General features: G+C 32.6%; 3 protein-coding genes across 7 annotated transcripts; all 3 read right to left on the bottom strand.

Annotated features, from left to right (window-relative positions):
- Positions 1-1432: 1432 nt before the first annotated feature.
- Positions 1433-3509, bottom strand: LOC141643119 (uncharacterized). 2 transcript variants are annotated; one of them, XM_074452254.1, is made up of 3 exons: positions 3327-3509; positions 2557-2709; positions 1433-1717 (listed from the first exon to the last, which is right to left on the bottom strand). In XM_074452254.1, the coding sequence occupies exons 1-2, from the start codon at positions 3330-3332 to the stop codon at positions 2557-2559; spliced, it is 159 nt and encodes a 52-aa protein (XP_074308355.1). In that variant the 5' UTR covers positions 3333-3509; the 3' UTR covers positions 1433-1717. The 2 variants fall into 2 exon arrangements, with proteins under 2 accessions (XP_074308355.1, XP_074308284.1); XM_074452183.1 differs by having other exon boundaries at positions 2561-2709.
- Positions 3510-4742: 1233 nt separating this feature from the next.
- On the bottom strand, positions 4743-8623 carry LOC141592180 (VAN3-binding protein). 4 transcript variants are annotated; one of them, XM_074412781.1, is made up of 6 exons: positions 8537-8623; positions 7752-8127; positions 6636-7044; positions 5964-6140; positions 5436-5543; positions 4743-5101 (listed from the first exon to the last, which is right to left on the bottom strand). In XM_074412781.1, the coding sequence occupies exons 2-6, from the start codon at positions 8052-8054 to the stop codon at positions 4872-4874; spliced, it is 1227 nt and encodes a 408-aa protein (XP_074268882.1). In that variant the 5' UTR covers positions 8055-8127; positions 8537-8623; the 3' UTR covers positions 4743-4871. The 4 variants fall into 4 exon arrangements, with proteins under 4 accessions (XP_074268882.1, XP_074268888.1, XP_074268873.1 ...); XM_074412787.1 differs by having other exon boundaries at positions 7752-8130; positions 8537-8596; XM_074412772.1 differs by lacking the exon at positions 8537-8623 and adding an exon at positions 8353-8519 and having other exon boundaries at positions 7752-8130.
- A 9632-nt stretch (positions 8624-18255) lies between these two features.
- LOC141643039 (putative aquaporin TIP2-2) lies at positions 18256-20214 on the bottom strand. Its single transcript, XM_074452086.1, has 3 exons — positions 20012-20214; positions 19407-19657; positions 18256-18774 (listed from the first exon to the last, which is right to left on the bottom strand). The coding sequence occupies exons 1-3, from the start codon at positions 20136-20138 to the stop codon at positions 18403-18405; spliced, it is 750 nt and encodes a 249-aa protein (XP_074308187.1). The 5' UTR covers positions 20139-20214; the 3' UTR covers positions 18256-18402.
- Between the last annotated feature and the right edge of the window lie 166 nt (positions 20215-20380).

Genomic DNA, 20380 nt, shown 5'->3' with positions numbered 1-20380 from the left:
TTTATAACAAATCGTCGACGCTTTTCATAAAAAAGACGCCTCCTACCCTTCCTCTTCCTCTCTCTACCAAATTATCTCCCAAGCAAAAAACACTAAAAAAAAAAAAAAAAAAGATGTTCTAACTCGACATCAACAAAACAACTACACGAGAAATCGACAACAACAAAACAACGATTCAATGTCAAACAACGAGCAATCCACATCAAATGCTAACAACGAATCTGAGGAACGTAATTACACAATCTATTTTCATTTCAATCGATTTAGTATGATAATTGAATTAGATGTTAAGTTGATATATTGAATTACATGTTAAGTCTTCATAGAATTAGGATGAATGTAACAAACACGCCCAAACCCGTCGAAAATAGTTGTAGTCGTGTATATGGACGTGCAAACTCAAAGTCCCCCATGGTGACGGACGTGCAAACTCAAAGTCCCCCATGGTGATGGACGTGCAAACTCAAAGTCCCTCATGGACTAGGACGTGTACATTCAAAGTCCGTCATGGACAGGGACTTTGAATTTCAATGTCCACCATGGACAGACTTTGAAATTCAAAGTCCCTGTCCATGACGGACTTTGAATGTAAACGTCCTAGTCCATGAGGGACTTTGAGTTTGCACGTCCATCACCATGGGGGACTTTGAGTTTGCACGTCCATATACACGACTACAACTATTTTCGACGGGTTTGGGCGTGTTTGTTGCATTCATCCTAATTCTATGAAGACTTAACATGTAATTCAATATATCAACTTAACATCTAATTCAATTATCATACTAAATCGATTGAAATGAAAATAGATTGTGTAATTACGTTCCTCAGATTCGTTGTTAGCATTTGATGTGGATTGCTCGTTGTTTGACATTGAATCGTTGTTTTGTTGATGTCGATTTCTCATGTAGTTGTTTTGTTGATGTCGAGTTAGAACATCTTTTTTTTTTTTTTTTTTTAGTGTTTTTTGCTTGGGAGAGAATTGGGTAGAGAGAGGAAGAGGAAGGGTAGGAGGCGTCTTTTTTATGAAAAGCGTCGACGATTTGTTATAAAACGTCGACGACGTTTCGCAATCGGGTTCTTCATCTGCTCTTCCAACCACCAATGTACTATGTACACTGTCTACAGTACACTTAGTTACGACCACAAAGAATTGTTACGGCTTAAACAGTAACTACAAAAGCTCATCGCAACATATTAAGGACAACCGAAAATAACATTTAGAATTTAGAAGGCTCCATAAACTAGATCACAAAAACTTATACTAAGGTCGGGGCAGAGAATTTTCGGTTTCAGATAAATTTTTGAAAGGCTCCATTAACTAGATCACAAAAACTTATATGTGACGGTCTCACATATGTGACCAGTCCCATTAAATGAAAAATACGTAGGATTTGCGCAGAGACAGTCTCATACGAGAGTCATTGTTCCAAGATAAGACGAAAGATCAGGATAGATTACTAGAAATGGCAAAAAATCAGGCAAATTAGAATAATCTACACAAACGGAATATTGGATCAACAAAAACAATGATAACGGATGTTCGAGTACCTCTTCCATTATAACAAAAACAATGTCTTGCATTTACATTGTTACTCTCACGCGTGTATCCGATCACTGTATTACTCTTTCATTCTCCAAATCACAGTCTACTGAACCAATGAATCAAATCTCTCTCTTTTTTCTACATGTTACGCTTCTCTATATCAAGCCTTTGTTCCTGAAAAAGCAACCCAAACATAATCTCCTATCAGAACAACCTTCGAAAGTTTGCAGCAGTCATTCACATGAACATTCACAGCGGCCTACAGGATGAAATCAAACCAGTAACAAAATCCTCACTCAAATCCTTAAATCTAACGAAACGCACAAGCAATATTCTAAATACTTCAACCAACACAATCAATAACAAACTAAGGAGAACAGAATTAGAAAACTCATGTCGAAACCTTCTGTAAGCAAAGTATTGCCATCAACAAGTAGATTTATGATGCTAAAATCTACCATCAAGAATCAACCAACTACAAATTAGAGGGGTATGTAGGATGAACTCTTTATCAGTACGAATACTTGAAGAACTCAAGTACTAAGATCAAGACCATAATATACATGTATTTGTTTAAACCGACTTTAAATTAATCAAAATGTTCTTTTGAGTACCACAAGTTACATTATGGGAATAAGTTATAACCGTCTTTATAATAGTATGATTTTTCATCGTAAAACCACTATTTCACAAACAAATTCACAAAAACAACACAAATTGGCAAAAATCTACCATCAAAAGAACCCTACAACAAACATAAAACCTACAATTGATTTCACGATTACAACGATGACAACAACAACATTACACCAGTGCCTAAAGGCCTCCGCAGATAACATGATAAAGAAGTCAGATATATGCAACCTTACCCAGCATTAACCAATAATAAGAGACTATTTCCAAATGACCCATGACGAAAATTGCATCGAAACACAATTAGAAATCAAACAATCAAAATAAACCATCATCAAATATGTAAAACCAACAAAACTTCATAAATGAAAAGGAAGTACCTACGTCTGTTTTGAGAAAGTTGAAGAAGAAGGAACACGTTTGTTTCGAAACATCATGTAACCAACAGGCAAAATCACACCTACCATCATCACAATTGCACCTATCAAATACCTCATTGGACTTGCTGATTCTACTTCTACCCATTTTCCCACCTGCCAATTCAGTAGCGGATCCACAATTTACAGTTAGGGCCTTAGGGAGTCAAAAAAATAGCGGGGAACCTAGCTAGTAGCAAAGGGTAGCATTCGCTACCCCAAATTTTCAAAAAATGGTTAAAATTATCGATTTTTGCTACCAAAATTCTTATATATGGACTTTAACATGAATATAAAACACTAATTACAAAAATTCGCTACCCAAAATTTTATTCCTAGGTTTGCCCTTGGGCCGGGGCGAACAAATAATATCATATGATCAAATAGAAAAAAGTCGAAAACTTCTAACTAAAAAATTCAAAATTTCCACTGTCAAGCGAGGGCGAGCACCTCTGCTAACCCACCTATAATAATCCCATTAAGGGTCAAATAGAAAAAAGTCAAAATTTTAACTATAAATTTCAAAATTTTAACTGTTCAGCGAGGGCGAGCGCCCCAGCTAGCTCCATTTTAAGATTATTCATAAACCAATTAATTATTCAGTGTTGATTACTGTTTTAAAGGAAGAAATTGAGGATTAATCACTGTATTTGCAGGGTATGATGAATTAATGATGATAATTAGAGATCTAAGGTAAGAAAATTGACAAATTAAAGAGGAAGAGGGAAGATTACAGGCATTGTTATGGTGGATTGAGGATCTGAATTGCTGCTGCTGCTGCTGATGATGATGATTGACGAATGAAGATTAATTTGATCAGAGAATTAATTGATTATTGTTCTTGTGTTTTCAGTCACCTGACAGAACTAGTGGAGTTATTACAAAAGTTGATGGTACAAATGAACCTTGACTACAATTGATTTTAGCTACCTTTGGAAGACGGGTCGGAGCAATGGAAGAACGGGTGAATGCCACTCACAAAACGGATAATGACAAGGTGGGAAAGACCACGTGTCTTTCTCTCTCCTCTATTTGGGTCATTTGTGAGAGGAAATGGTATCCGTCACTCCAAAGTGACGGATACGTGCCGTCTTCAATAAGATTTTGTGATTGATTTGACAGCTCGAGTTATCACAACCTGAAAACGGACAGTGCCCTTTTACAATAAAGTAAGTGGGAAGACAAGTGTGGAAAAATGGAGCACCATATTGATAGTCTCGGTCTTCTGTCCACCAAATTTTCATTTTTTGTATTTGGCTCGGTCCGGTGTTAGACCAATGTTCACCCCTACCTCTAGTTGGGCCGGTAAGCCTAATTGACTAGTTCAAGTCTTTATCAAAGGGATGGGCATATAACCATTTGGCCCATCTTAGAAGTTCATTCATGGTCCAATAAAAGTTAACTTGGATTTTAAGAGGTCTTAGACTAATGATTAGAAGCAAAGTTGATGGTATAGGCAGGACACTGCTTTGCGATTTCATAAAATGCAGTAGTTCTTCTGGTGGAGAAAGGTTTTGTAAATTAGTTTGGCTTAAGCTAGTAGCTTCATCAAGCTACTTGCTTAGATGGGTCCACTTACCAAACAACCAATAGAAAATTAGCTTCAATAACTTTTTATTTATTCTTATTATTTGATTTACAATTTTTTATGTTTAGGAAAAAATAATTTTCTAATAAACCATTGGAATAGTTTACTAGCTTATAATAGTATTAGCTTAAAGGGATGAGGTGGAATTGTCAAGCTAGTTGATTGTTGCTTACCATTGTCCTTGCTCTTAGGCAATAACAAAAAAAAGTTAACTTGGGTACACTAAACTAGTACTTCGTAGTAACATAAAACGTTCAGTCGTGAGTCGTGACTTGTAATGACCCGAATGATTCCGAAAATGACAATTCGGAATTCACATACACGAAATGTCGTAAACGGAAACAACCTAACAAAAAAACCGAAGTTTCAATTGGCTGACCCTATCGGAAGTGTATATCATATCGATTCCTAAAGTTAGTTTTATATAATCCGTTTGTCAAGTCGAACGTAAGGATCTAAAATGTTGAGACACATGTAATTATGTAAATATTCCGGTCCCGAGGCCAGACATCAATAAGATAGAACCAGAGGCTAAACTGAGACTTGGGTGAACAGAAGATTATTTTCGGTCGAATTCTCGTCTCAATGTGTTTATATATGTAACATTGGATAATGGATCTCATAATTCACTACAAAAAGCAAAAAAACCGAGATATATATGCACAAAAACCCGAAAAAACATAAGAATTCGTTATTTAATCTGAAGGCGATGAAGCGAGTTCTCAATGTCTTCGAAACAACCAGCTTGCTGAAACATATTCTGAATCCCATCAATCCATTGTTGTTTATGAACTTTGCTTTTACACTTGAACTCTAAAAACCCTTGTGCTGTTTTCAGCCCGAAGTAGGCGTCTGGATTGTCGCCGCTTTCTTTTCTGAACGGCCATGTCGTGAGCTGATCACAGACTCCGTAAATCAGACCTGTTACGACAAAAATAAGCATTTCAGTAATTCAGTCGGGTTTTTACCTGGTAAAACTAAAACCAACCTAACTCGAGTGACCCACCCCAAACCTGATCTGACCCTGTTTTGAACTGTCCTGAAAATGACCTTATTCGAAATGACTAATTTAAAACCAAAACCGACCTAACTCGACTGACCCACCCCAAAACTGTTTTGACCTGTCCTGAAAATGACCTTATTCGAAATGACTAATTTGATCCAATGTACCCAATTCATAAAGACTGGCCAAACCAACAATCCATTCCCGGAACAGAAAGATGTTTTAGAGACGGGACTCGAGAGTCGAACTTACATTTATCCTTCTTAGAGAAAGCACCACCAACATGTTTGCTTTTCAATTTAAGCATGACTTGAGATTTTTTGTTTATGTAAATAGACACTTGCCTCCACCTTAACCCACCTGAAAATAATCAGAATCAACAATTTGTTTCAGATTTACGCAATTCCGACATATACTAAAAATAGTCACTAGATAAGTCTGCGTATATCCGCCCCCCTGCTACCCACCTCGCCGTAACATGAAGTATTAAACAAAAAATTAAGAATGTAGCAAAGTAGTGGCTCAAATATTAATTAAAATTAATTAGGATTGTTAAATTATTATATGCTACCTACCCTTCTCTAAGAGGACATGCATCCTACTTCAGCTTAATTATATCAGATAATAAGATCATGGGTACCAAATCAGTATCGAAAGTCAATCATCAAAATCTAATCCACTGAAAATTTAACATTTTTTTTTAAAGTAGTATCGATAGTAATAAAATGACTGTCTCATATCATAAGACGGTTTTATTTATTATATAGAATGTTTGATTACCTTTAGTGGTATGCTGCATGAGTTCACCAACACAAGGGAATTTATGTTCTTCTGATTCACTGTTGTATGGATCTAATTGATTAACATCTCCTAATCCTTTATCATATGGACTAATACTTGCATTCTTCTTTGCATCTTTCGGTAATCTTGCTCTTAATGCTGATTCTGCTCTCATTGCTGCAACGAAAAGCGTAAAATTAATGATCAGAAACATGAATTTACGCTACTGTCACAAAATGGTTAATACATTAACTGATTAGGGTCAGAAACATGAATTTACGCTACTGTCATAAAGTTAATGATCAAAAACATGAATTTACGCTACTGTCGTAAAATGGTTAAGAGCTGATTAATATCAGAAACATGAATCTACGCTACTGTCGTAAAGTTAATGATCAAAAACATGAATTTACGCTACTGTCGTGAAACATGAATTTACTCTACTGTATTAAAGTTAACAATCAAAAACATGAATTTACGCTACTGTCGTAAAATGGGTAAGAGCTGATTACAGCCAGAAACATGAATCTGCGCTACTGTCGTCAAGTTAATGATCAGAAACATGAATTTACGCTACTGTCGTAAAATGGGCAAGAGCTGAATAGGATCAGAAACATTAATTTACGCGACTGTCATAAGGTAAATGATCAGGAATGTAATCAGAATATATACCAGTCGCAGCAGCGGCTGTTAAGGTCATGAGATCGCCAGGGCTTTTGATATCAACAGCTGATTTAACAGCAGAAGCGACACGATCATGTTCAGCTCCAGCACCTTCAGCCAGCTCGATACAATGTGATGCTAAAAGCTCAGAGGCAGATGCCACAGCGCGGCTCATTTTGGAGCCTGAGCTGGAATCTTCAGTTGCAGCAACAGCAGCCAGAGCTGATGCAAGTCCTGCAATGGTTAGAGCGGCGTGCATATGAGCATTCTCTGCTCTTGCTCTGTCCTTTTTCCTGACTGCCGTGTGGTTCGAGTCTTTGTGGTGGTGGCGGTCGTGGTGGTTGTGGTAATGAAACCATTTGCCTAATGCGCCTAGTCGCCAGTGATGATGAGCATTATGGTTTGGGTGCTTATCCACCTATTATTCAGAAATCAAAAACCTTCATTAGCAGCCCTTTCTTTGATGCCGACGGGATTTGAACCCAGGTTATGAGTGTCACATCTGATTACTTAACCAACTAAGCTAACTGATATATGTATATCCCTTTGTACATGAAAATGAACTTGTAATAAAACAAGTTTTTCCTTAAGCAAAATTAAATTAAATTTATAAGTTATATTGCAGTAGATGTATACATCTGATGTATTACCACCAATTCTATAGTTTTTGAGCATTATAATAAAAAATTTGAATTTTGTTTTAAAAATTATGAGTTTTATTATAAAGTTTTTGAGTTTATTTACTTAAACATTAAACTCGAAAAAATTACAATAAAACTCAAAAACATTACATATAAATTTAGTAAATTTTAAGTTTTGATGAAAAAAAATTAAAATCTAACCTATAAATTTTAATAAGCTCGAAAAAAGTATAAATATACTCAAACAAAAACAAATAAAGTTTGATGTAATAAGCTCAAAAAATATATACATATATGCTCGAAAACAAAAAAGTTGGACGTAATACATCCAATGTATGTTCCTTTTTCTCGTTATATTGCACCAAATATTCCCTTCAATCCAGACCAAACTACCCGCTTTTCAAATTTCTCCTCGGGTTTTTGTAGGCCAGGGGTAGTTTGGTCTGGATTGGAGGGAGTACGTATAAGAAAAAAGTGGACTTACAATATGAGGAGGTGAAGAAGGTGGTGGTAATGGTGGTGGTGGTGGTTGTTTTTCTTCGGGGATCGAAACCGGGTTCAAAGGGTGTTTATCAAGGAGGAAATGTTTTTGTTTATTAGCAAGAGCCTTAGAGATTTCTTCAGCAGAAACACTCCATGATCTTGACAAGAACTCCATAGGTTCTTTTGGTGTTTGAGGTTGAACTATTAATGGTAGTGATTTTGTTAACTTAAGTTCTCCTTCTAATTCTTCTAATAATACTTCTCCTCCTATCTTCTTCCATGTTGGAATTTGACCTTTCTCCATTTTTCCTCCTCTTTTTTTTATTATTTGAAAAAAAAATGTTTTTCTTTTGTTCTTGTGTGCCAGCTACCTCTTCCTGCTAAGAAAATTAAAAAAAAAAATACATATATTAAAAATATTAAAATTATAAAGAAGTAATAGAGGTAAAGTGAAGAAAAAACTCTATCAGGTGGTTTTCGTGAGGTGCAGATATAAAAAAAAAAATTAAAATTATGAAAAATATCTCATTAGGATAATTAGATCCGACCCAAATGATAAAAATCAATGTAGTTGAGGGAAAGCAACGAAAAAAGGATTTTACTGGGTTGTTTTCGGAAGGTGCAGATATAGGGTATCGATAACTAGTACTAAGTAATAAGTATTGAACATTTCATCAATGTATAAATGCCTAAGTGAGAGTGGATTAGAAGTGAAGAACTAAATGATGATGAAAATGAGAGGTGAATAAGTAGGAAAATGTATGAGTTATTTGTGGACTTGCTTACCTTATTGAACTTGTTAGGAGGAACACACAAATTTTGAGTACATAACATAACAACTTGTGTAGGACATGTACCTATATATATACTCACCTAATTTTGACATGACATGGAAATGTGAGGTGGAATATGCTAGGACAAAATTATAATAAAATAAAAGGATTATATTTAAGAAAGAATTGGTTAGGGAGATAAGAGGAAATAGTTGAGGTTTAAGTATAACATGGAGTGTTTTTTTTTTCTTCTTGATTAAAAAATTGTTTGGTGGTATATGTGATTTGAAAGGTGATGGATGTAATGTAAGTTCCTATACATTTTATTTATTGATATTATTGTATAATTTGTATATAAGTTAAGAAAATTATGGAGTTGTTGCAATAGTCTTAAAGTATATTATTTGCGGTTTATTTGGGTTTGTAACATCTGATTTAATTAGTTCAAATTTGAATTATTAGATAACAAAATTCCTATAATGTTTTGGCGTCGTTATATTTATATTTAAAGGTTTAAACTCGTAATATTTATTAACTTAACGTCATTCGCATGGTAAGCACAACATTAGTCATTTGAGTGCGGAATATTTGTTATATTATTAATATTACAAATATGATTTTTCTAATATATGGTCTAAGGGTACACATTAATAACCTGAATGACTTAAAACTTACAAAATCTTCTCGTTAGTTATGATAAAAATGAGCTTATGAATACCTTGTAAATTATACCATATTTAGGTTACTAATATGTATAATTAAAACAGACATTAAAAAAACTGTTGCTTACATATATTTTTAATAAAGAGAACAAACAAAGAAGAAAACAAGGGAGATGTAAATGATGCGGGTAAGGTGGAGTGATGCCTCACAACACTCGTGCATCTAAGCGCGCATATCTAAGCCTAAACTTTCATTGATTGATGAACTTTAGTTTATAATTAAAATTATAATTATAAATACGTAAATTATACTATGAGACCGTTATATGGTACAATTACTTAAAAAAATACCATTTTCTAGTACCTAGTTTATATTAAAAGGATACCATTTTTTATTATTACAAAGTGACCGCTATCATTTTTTATCTGTCGCATCATATAACAGTCGCACACAATAACTACTCGACTAATCGTTACATTATATGAGAATATATTATGGTAATTGCATTTTTTGTTGATTAATTAGTAAGAGGCCGGTGATTATTGCTTTTGTTGAGGGAGAATCTAGGAGAAGACGTAGACTTTCGGTTGTTTGTTGCAATTCTTGCTAATTTTTAAGTTATTATAGTACATTTTAAATTCTAATTTTAATACTTTATGGTCACGTAATTGTGTTGTTGAACGCAAACACCAAGAGAAAATTCAGGTTCATCAAGCCTTTGACTCTTTAGAATTTGAGGTGGTCTTGGTGAGGTACCCAATGAAAAAAGTTCGTCTCTATTCCAAATGATTTTAATTAGAATATTGCGTCAAGCGTTGTATAATAGAGTTTACATAAATTGTGAGTTCACAAACAAACAGATCAGATTTAATGGGTCTCTGATAGGTTAGTGGCTCAAACCTTTGTAAATTTGACAAACATATCGCCACACCTGTTATATTTTTTGAGTCGAATCGATCAGTTAAATGAGCGAGAGAGCCTTGAACAAACCTATTCCATATATAGCATTGAAATCTAAGGGAGATTATTGAGTTGGCCAACTAGATTTCGGCATGCAGAAAAATGTGGGTTCGTTAACTGTTTTACGAGTTTTTTTAGTATATAAAACAGTTTTATATATGAGATTTACTCTTATAATTCTCAATTTTTCATTTCATATATATATACCGACTTGCGGTTATATATAAAACAAAGATAAATTCATAATTTTGACGTGATCTTTCTTATACATATATCGTATGACCTTCTGATAATGACTTGATCCGACACACGATATTGACTTCTTACAAAAGTTTATATTCCTAATTGTACGGGTTAGACATTCCATGTTAAAAGAGTGCTACAAGCCCTTCTATGAGTTGTACGCATCGTTGAAATATCGTCGTTGCAATCATAGTGTACGAAATTACAAATGAATTTGACATTTAAACATTATTATTAGTCTCCTTGAACAAAATTTGTCAATATCATCATCATCATTATTTCCACACTTTACTTCTCATCAACGATCTATTTGGTTTTAATATGTGTCCTATTTGCAATGTTGTAGTATAACTAAAGATAGCCTTGACTTTCCTGTATCAAATTAATTCATATTTACCATGTTTTACTAAGTGTGGATTCTCTGTCGCATTTTCGTGTCTTATCTTATATTCTCTATGTTCAGTGATTATTTTGAAGGAAGGAAATAAAGTAAGCGCCTGTTTCTTTTGATGAAATTATCGAATCGAACTAAATCGAACTTAATGAATGAATCAATCGAATCAACTTAATGGGATTTGAATCGAATCAACTAAATCGAACTAAAATAATAATAAAAAGATTATATTAATAATAATAATAAATACTCTATATTATAATAAAAATAATACCAATAATAATAATAAATATTATTATAATATTATTCATTAATAATAATAATATATTAATATAATCTAATAATAATAATCTAATAAGATATATAAAAAATAAAATATTAATATAATAATAAATAAAGTAATAATAATAATATATTAGTAATATAAATGATAACATTATTAATAATAATATAATATATTAATAATAATAACTAAAAAATAAATAATAATAATAATAATAATAATAATAATAATATAATAATAATAATAGGTCTAATATAATAACTTATTAACATAATAATATTAAATATAATAATAATAATAAATATATGATTAATAATATTAATAATGAGTATTGATGGGGCATATTCTGCACCCGCTGACCGAGTCAACATATTGAGCAAGGTCAAAGATATCCAAAGCAAGTCAACACCTTGACAAACTTAGCCGATTTGCGAACTGCTCGGCATTGTCACTGGGTCCCGGCTAGACAACTAGCCAAAATGACACATATCCGCGTACTCATATCCAAGACCCCGGCATGGAGTCAACAGGGCCCGCCGGCCTGCCATGGGTCCCTCGGCCGAGGGTAGATCAGTCTTTCCACCTGCCAGCCACTTGGCCACTTGGCCACTACGTGACAAAAGGTGAAAGTCTATAAATACTCCTCAACCCTCATTGAGGAAATGATCCAAAAATATAACCTAAACACCTCATAATCTGGTAATATCTTCTTTATCTCTCTACAATATATATACTTCGCCAAGTAACACACAACTTATCTCTTTAAGTTCACTGACTTGAGCGTCGGAGTGAGTACGCTCGGCCAAAGCCGAGCCCTCAGTTTGTTCATTGTTTCAGGAGAGGCCGAAAGGAGGATTCAATCAAAGACGTCATTCTACAAGCCACGAGTGGTAACAAATAACTGCTTCGGAATTGCACCCGGAACAAGTATATTAATAAATTAATAAATATTAAATAATAACTTATTAATATAATAATATTAAATATAATAATAATAATAATAATAATAATAATAATAATAATAATAATAATAATAATAATAATAATAATAATAATAAATATGTTATGAATAATATTAATAATAATAAATATATTAATAAATATAATAAATATAATATAATAATAATAATGATAATAATAATAAATGTATTAAATATAAATATAATAATATAAACAATACGAATTAATTATTAATAAATATTATAGTAATATAATAAATATAAAAATATAATAATAATAATAATAATAATAATAATAATAATAACAATAGTAAATACATTAATACGGAGTATAAAAATAAGAATAAGAATATCAATAAGAATAATAATAGTAATGTTGAAATAAACTAATATGAATCGAATCGAATCGATTCGAATCGAATCAATCAATCGAATCGAATCGAATCAATTGAGTGAATCAATCGAATCGAATCGAATGGAATCGAATCGAATCGAATCAATTGATTAGAACTGAATTTAAGTCCAAAAGAACATGGCCTAAGTGTAAACTATATTGACTGAAACTGACGAAGTATCTCATAATCTTTTCATTGGACACACATCAACATCATTCATTAATTTTTTTTAAAATATTATAAGAGGATAATGTGTCATAAGATTAAGGTAATGAAACAGAAAATAGGTTTTGTGTTTCACTTAACCACTTGGAAGTCTTGAACTATAACTCACAAATTTATTTCTTCAAGATACAAATCCATACATGGCAATAATGTATGATGGTATTTTTAAACAATAATCTAGAAGGTGAAGTACAAAAATGTCCTCAAAACATCCATAAGATGGATTTACAAACATAATCATCAGTTTAAAAGCAAGTTGTTGGACCTAATTAGAACCACTTAACACTTAATCATACATTCACACTCCTATCCTATAGTCCTATACAATGTATAATGAGTATGTACCTATCTAGCTCGATCTAGTTTACCGATCCTTGTATGTAATTAACTATTTTAAAAGAAGTAAACCTTCTATATAAAAACTATCTCGACCTTTTTTTTCTTTTTTGACGAGAGAACCTGCAACCGCTATTTTTAGTGCGCTCTGGATAAACTCTCAAGACTACGAGTATTTGTGATAATTTTCAAACCACGTAAACCAGATGGTGTTTAAATTGGCATTTACCAGCATGTCCCTCAAATGTCATTAAAGCCTTTTAGCGACATTGCATAGGCAGCATTTATCCATACGCTGCTATTTGTTTACGCGGCATTTACTTATGCCGCCGAGTCCATATTAAACGCCACTAAAGACATGCATTGTTGTAGTGTCAATCAACCAGGGGTGACAGACTCAAAATATAGAAGGCATTGCCTGATTTGTCTCAGGCAATAAATAGGAGTAGCTTTCACAAGAATACAAGATTGCTCCTGCAGAAATTTGAACCTGAGACCATTAATTAACTATTTTACGTGATAATCCTTATCTATTTTAGTGTCAATACATCTCGTCCCATAATCCATACATAAACAATGTAATTAATATATAAATAATGTAATTAAGCAAGTGAGAAAGTAGAAATGCCAACGATTATGTAAGGTAAAAAGAGAACAAAATCCTCGAAGATGTAAAATGATGATACCTCAAGATGGGTGTGTCTTACAATCCAGATTCTCAAACTGTCGGTATGGTTTCATATTGACTCAGGGAAGACTAATTAGGACCACTATTCCACAATCTAAATACTTACATAAATTATTAGTACATACTTCGTATCTTAGACAATGAGCTTCAAACTTTGTTACTTTTGTAGTTTTGTAGCTTAAAATTATGTAAAGATTTCACTGAGATCTTGGGTGCACGTGAGTCAAGAACCAATTGAAACAATCCGATTTGGTCTATGTGGGGTTCAATTGCTCACGTGTCGGACTGCTAGACGTCATCCGATGATACTGAATTTAGATAGTATTGAACTTTCTTACATGTTCATATGTAGAGTTCATCACTTAAGACTTTTAATGTACCATGCGTATCGTATATAATTCAGTAGTATCTTGTGACAGAGCTGACACCATCTCATTTTTTAAGTATACATTAAATACATAAAAAAATACAAATCAAAACATTTTGAGTGGGAGTGGAAACTAATAAGCAATTGCGTGATAAAAAAGTTTGACTCAAGAGTTTCGAAATTTTCTTACTAGGATAGTTAATGTTTTAGCTAATGGAACAGTTTTATGCACTCTTATATGAAACAGTTTTACCTAAAATAACGATATCTTTCACTATAATGTTAAGTTAAACCACGGGTTACTAGTGAATGATTAATTTTTCAAGAAAAAAGGTGAAAAAGGAAGGTAATTATAAAAGGTTGCTAATGCTTAATCAATCACCTTTGTCCTTTACATAAATTCTTACTTAGTGAGAAAATTGCAATCTTTTTGGAAGACAAAAATGTTATAGTAATAATATTTGAAATCTGCTGTCAAAAAAAAAAAAAAAAAAAAATATTTGAAATCAGGGACATTGTAAGTGAAGAATAATTGCTTTATTTACTGTAAACTTTCTGTGCACTCAAACTAGTTGTACTAACTTAATATCTCTTGGTGGTTGGCATCATCTATAAGACTAAGTAACATCTTGCTGCTTAGGCTGGAACTCACGTGGCACCAGGTGGACTAAACTACAATTCAGATTTAAGATCGCTTACAAGTTGCAAAAAAAATCGAACCTAAAAAATGTACGGTTTTTCGCTTTGATTGTCGTGGTTGTTTTGTTTGTTTTGCAAACCTAGGTAGAGTTAAAGGAGTTAGTAGGAACAGTCGTCATCGTCAACAATGATAAATTTCGGTTTTGTTGTCTATAGTTATTTTATTTCATTGCTAAAACAACAGTTTTTTTGGTTTATAATGTACGAGTAGTAAGTTTTAACTTTTAACCCTCATACTTTGAATTCAAGATCTGTCATTGTGTTAAGCAGGTAGTCTTCCTTACCATACCATACCCAAAACTTGGAAACCTTTTAGCTAAGTGTTAAAATTATAGAGGGGAGACGATTGCATAAGGGAGAATTGCATTATTGATTGATATGATTCTGATTCATACATGGATGTATATATAATAAACCCTACTAGCATAAACCCTAGACGATAGCCGGCCCTAATGAGCCTAATACCCTAACATCCTCCCGCAATCGTAAAGGCAGTACATTGTACGAACTTTACGATTGGAGAAATACAGGCGGATAATAATTAAAATAAAAACATGGATTTTCAAATCTTCATAAATCTTCTTTACGAAAAACTTCTCATCGTCGCAAGGCAGTAGATATTGCGTACAGGACTCGCCAGACACTTCTTTTTGGGTGCGTATAGGACTCGCCAGACAATTTTCTTGCGTAACTCGCCAGTCTTTTTGGGTGCGTATAGGACTCGCCAGACAACTTTCTTGCGTAACTCGCCAGTTTTTTCAGTGCGTAACTCGCCAATTTTTTCGGTACTACCTTGGTTAGAACTTAGAATTGATGATTTTCGAAAGAGAAGAATCACGTTTTCTTTCTTAATTTTTAGGTTTGGGCAATTTATTCTAGGTAAAAAAAATGGAAAATCAACAAAAGTGAAACACAGCACAACATTAGCACCTCATCATCACAGCCCTTCAATAAGTAATGATGAGATGAGATGAAAATAAATCATCTAAATGGATGAATATGGCTGATGTACTGCGCATACAGTTGTAGCCCTTGTTTAAAGGAGTGGAACTTCGGCACTGATATTTTGAGTTTTTAGGCTCTGATACCATGTTAAGATAATAATAGAATTTCCATAACTATATGCGCAATCTTTGCCACAAATAAAATATTCAGTATCCTATATTTTCTATACACAGAAAAGTTCTAGCTCCAAACATTATAGTATTTGTATAAAGTATAATATAGATTATAGAGTATAATTAAAGAGTATAATTAATACAAATAAAATCTCCAAAATCTTATGATGTATAAATAAACTTTACCTTTTTAAATAACGTACAAAAATTAGCTATGATGTATAAATAAATTTTGACATTAAAACTGAGTTTGATTAAAGCTAAGTAAAAAAAATCAACTGATTATATAAATAAAACGTGTCAACTTCGCTCTTGTCAATCTTTCCATCTTATACAACTATACAAGCTAACATGTTTTAATGTCCAATATAAAAATGTGATATTATTATTGTTATTTTGTGCTTTTTTATATATTCTCTTTATAAAAAGATATAGGATGCTATCATTATTTTTAATAATAAAAATAGATTCACAAAAAAATAACTTAATCTAAAAGTCCTTTGAATAATAAACTTTTTTTTATAATATTACTAACATTATAATCAGTAGATTACAACTTACTATTATAACTACAACTCATTTATGTAAAAAATAAAGCTCAATTAATTTAACCCTCACAAATGCCGTGCTTTAGCACGGGATCTCAACTAGTAAACTTGTAAGAGAATAAAGATATAGAAGCGTAACAAACATTAATCTTATCTATATTAATACAAAAGACAATACTCAATCCTCAGCGCGCCACGTCATTAATGCAACCACTTTTTTTTTTTTTTTTGGAAATTCATGTTATGGTGGGACCCGTTAGTGTGCAATGTATTTAATTCTTCAGATTTCCGTCTTTTCAAACATGCGATAAATTCCGTCTTGCAACAAATTCTATGAAATAATATTATGAAAAAATTCTATGAATTAATATTATGAAATCTTATCTTTATTAATTCAGAAGACAATACTCAATCCAGGGCGTGCCACGTCATTAATTCAACCTTTTTTTTTGGAAATACATGTTATGGTGGGACCCGTTAGTGTGCAATGTATTTATTTTTTAATAAATTTATACAAACATGCGACAAATTCCGTCTTAGAACAAATACTATGAAATAATATTATGAAATAATTTTATACATTTCGAATAAATGAAATTAATGGCATATAAGCGAAATGAATTACAAATCGGAATAAATGAAACTAATTACAAATAAATGAATTACATAATTTAAAAAAAAAAATAATAATAAAATTACATAATTACGAGAAGAAATTACATTTAATAGTGGGATAGAATTACATATAATGCGAATAAATTAGATGCATAATTTTTATAAACTAGATAGTACGATATATTTTTTTTTAAAAAAAAATATCCTTTGTTATTTCCTTTTAAACCATTGCATGTGAACACATATTTGTAACAAGTTTAAACATTAATTATGTAGATCGCTGATTTAGACCAACTAGATAAGTACAATAAAAACGCAAAAAAAAAAAAAAATACATCCAAAAACATTAATACCGGCCCAAATACATACCCGTGCAATTTTGCACGGGTTTAAAACTAATATTATTTTAATTCAAAAATTAAAAGCTACTTTTTTTTCATGAGTAAGTTTGTGTAAGGCTGTTTTACACTAGTGTGATACACATCTAAATGCAAACTTATATAGGTGAGTAAACATAGTTACTTTAATATACTGTTTTACAATAAAATTGCCTGCAACTGCATTATACAAGAATTATTTTGTCATCTCCACTCGTGAAAGTCCTTGAAAGTTGAAAGTAAAAGATGCAAATCAATTAACTTTAGGCTTTCTCTTTATTTGGTGTAAAATCAATTAACTTTAAGCTTTATTGAAACAAATCTTTCCACTACATTTCAACTCGACAGATGATTGGCCATCTTTTTTATGTACACCCTAGTTTCTCACATATTATGGGCATAAGTTACGGTTTTTCAGTTATATTGTTGATTTGTTAGTCTACATATGTATCGATTAAAAGGTAAAAGGTTAATAAATGACCAGGACAAAAAAATAATAATTACGGTTGTATTCGATGAAATCTGAAAATAATGCAAGAACAACATAATTTGGATACTTTGATGAATGCGTTCTAAACATCATTAGCAATGTATGTACGAGAGACAATCGTTTCAAACTACTCGTATTAATCAAACATCTCTTGATTAACTAACTAGTCCAAAAACTCATCAAGCAAAATTTTGATCAAAAGTAATTAATTTGAAGGAAATTATTTTTGTCTAGCTAGAACTTATATTGATATTGCCAAGAGAGAAATATTGCCCCGGCCACTGAAAATATAAAACCTCACAGACTTTGTAGCATACAGATTTAAACCTCGAGAATCAATACGATATTACATTAAATAACAAGGAATTTAAGCAAACTCACAATATATTTTATTTTATACATTACTTCCCAAACTCACTCACACCATGCATAACTTAAAAACATTAAATTAAAACCATTTACAATTCATAAATTCCCATAAAATTCCAAATTAAAAAAGAGCACTCTTGGGCTTGGGCCTTAGGGATAGGCCTCAGATGTTGGAACTGGGCCATGGCACCCAATAAAGATATCACCATACACAAGTCCAGCAAGCCCACCACCGACAAGCGGGCCGACCCAGTAAATCCAGCTTTGGGCCAAGTCCCCACTTACGATGGCCGGACCGAACGAGCGAGCCGGGTTCATCGATCCGCCGCTAAATGGGCCTGCAGCCAAGATGTTTGCCCCAACAATGAATCCAATAGCAATTGGAGCAATGATACCCAATTGACCCTTCTTTGGGTCAGCTGCTGTGGCATATACGGTGTAAACTAATGCAAATGTGATGACAATTTCCATTACAATTCCTTCTAATGCGTTCATTCCTGATGCAACTCCGTGGGCCGGGATCTTTCAGTATTGTGTAAAATCAGATTGAATATAATATAATTAGTCGTCAAGATAAATATTGAAACAATCAATATAACCGAAAGTGAACTAAAAATACGTGTGTGTAATGTAAAGGTTTTATATGAGTGTTTGTTATGATCAGAAAAGTGTATTATATTCCCAACAATTTTGTGTATTACAAGAGTGATTATGATTTTACACAACAATTTTGAGATCGTTGGACCATCAAAATCAAATCGGAACTATAAACTAAGTTGACATTTGCACTTTCTTAGCTATGCTATTTAACATTTTACACAAAATTGATTATGATTAGTATTGAATAACCAAATTACTCTTATCCATCCTAAATTTATAGTTCCGATTTGATTTTGATGGTCCAACGATCTCAACTATTCAACGTTGACCAATATTTTATTTTGAGGCATATTTTCCAAAATTATTGACAAGTTAACCTGAATTGACTAACAGAATTAATTTAAGACACAAATTTAGAATTTACAAAGTATTACTCGTGTACTCTTTCTGTTCAATCCAATTCACTATATTACTCAATTCTCCCTCACGTATTCGATCAAATACAGTGAATTGGACCGAACGAAGAGGGTAACTAATAAGGGGAAAGGGTTTACCTTGCCATTGGTGACAAACTGAAGAAGAAAACAAGCAACAATAGATCCAAGAACTTGGGCAACCCAATAAAAGAAGCCAGTGATGAGGGTGATGTGGCCACCAACAGCCAATCCAAAGGTGACAGCTGGATTCAAGTGTCCACCTGATATATTGGCAGCTATTGACACTCCAACAAAGAGAGCAAATGCATGAGCCACTGCCACTGCTACTAACCCTGCTGGGTCTAATGCTCCATCATCTGTCAACTTGCCTACAAAATTACACACCCATTTGAGTTTGAGTCGGATTCGAGTTGAGTATGATTCAGAATATGAGTTCAATGTTGATTTTTTTTTAAGAAATAATCGACATATTTTTTAGAATCTTCTTAATTATTTCCTAGTTAGTAGAAAGATTATAAGGTACTACGAGAATAACTCCACGTACCCATTATTAACAATTTAACATCGATATCAAGTTCAACCTTTCCAGTAAAAGTGTATATACGGTGTCATAGTTAATATGAGTTCGAAATAATAGTAGTATAGGTGATATTTAAGTTATATCAAGTTTTTAAACAAAATCTAATACGATAATTAACCCTTAATTAAACAGCTAAACTTACTGAATGCGACCGCGGATCCGACTCCAGCAAAAACAAATAGAAGGGTTGCAATAAATTCAGCTAAATATGCCCTTAATGAAGCAGCACTAAATGAATCACCAAAACTTCCAAAAGCCAATTTAACCATTTTTCTTAATTACTTAAACAAAATTAATTTATTTTTGTAAATAATAAAGTAAAAATACCAAAATTAGCTAAAATTGTTGATGTTCTACGGCATAAATTGCACAGTTTATATATACTAATATTTGAGCTATTGTAATTGGTTGCACCGTCCATTGGACCCACTATAATGACCTGGCTGATTAATCATTAGCCGTCCTAACCGTCCATCTATTTGATTAAGGGCGCATTATCAAGTGCATAACT

The sequence above is a fragment of the Silene latifolia genome, chromosome 1, assembly GCF_048544455.1.
Source record: "Silene latifolia isolate original U9 population chromosome 1, ASM4854445v1, whole genome shotgun sequence".
In the NCBI taxonomy this organism is placed as follows: domain Eukaryota; kingdom Viridiplantae; phylum Streptophyta; class Magnoliopsida; order Caryophyllales; family Caryophyllaceae; genus Silene; species Silene latifolia.
The sequence above is the reverse complement of the archived record's forward strand: the minus strand, read 5'-3'. Positions and strand labels throughout refer to the sequence as shown.

Bases quoted from the DNA above. Each gene is read 5' to 3' on its own strand.
- LOC141592180 (XM_074412781.1), bottom strand. From the start codon at position 8,054: ATGGAGAAAGGTCAAATTCCAACATGGAAGAAGATAGGAGGAGAAGTA. The intron at 6,141-6,635 runs GTATATATTCTG...TTTTCGTTGCAG, and splicing joins AACAGCCGCTGCTGCGACTG to CAATGAGAGCAGAATCAGCA. The intron at 5,102-5,435 runs GTAAGTTCGACT...TTGTCGTAACAG, and splicing joins TTTCTCTAAGAAGGATAAAT to GTCTGATTTACGGAGTCTGT.
- LOC141643039 (XM_074452086.1), bottom strand. From the start codon at position 20,138: ATGGTTAAATTGGCTTTTGGAAGTTTTGGTGATTCATTTAGTGCTGCT. The intron at 19,658-20,011 runs GTAAGTTTAGCT...GTAATTTTGTAG, and splicing joins CGGATCCGCGGTCGCATTCA to GCAAGTTGACAGATGATGGA. The intron at 18,775-19,406 runs GTAAACCCTTTC...CAATACTGAAAG, and splicing joins AGTTTGTCACCAATGGCAAG to ATCCCGGCCCACGGAGTTGC.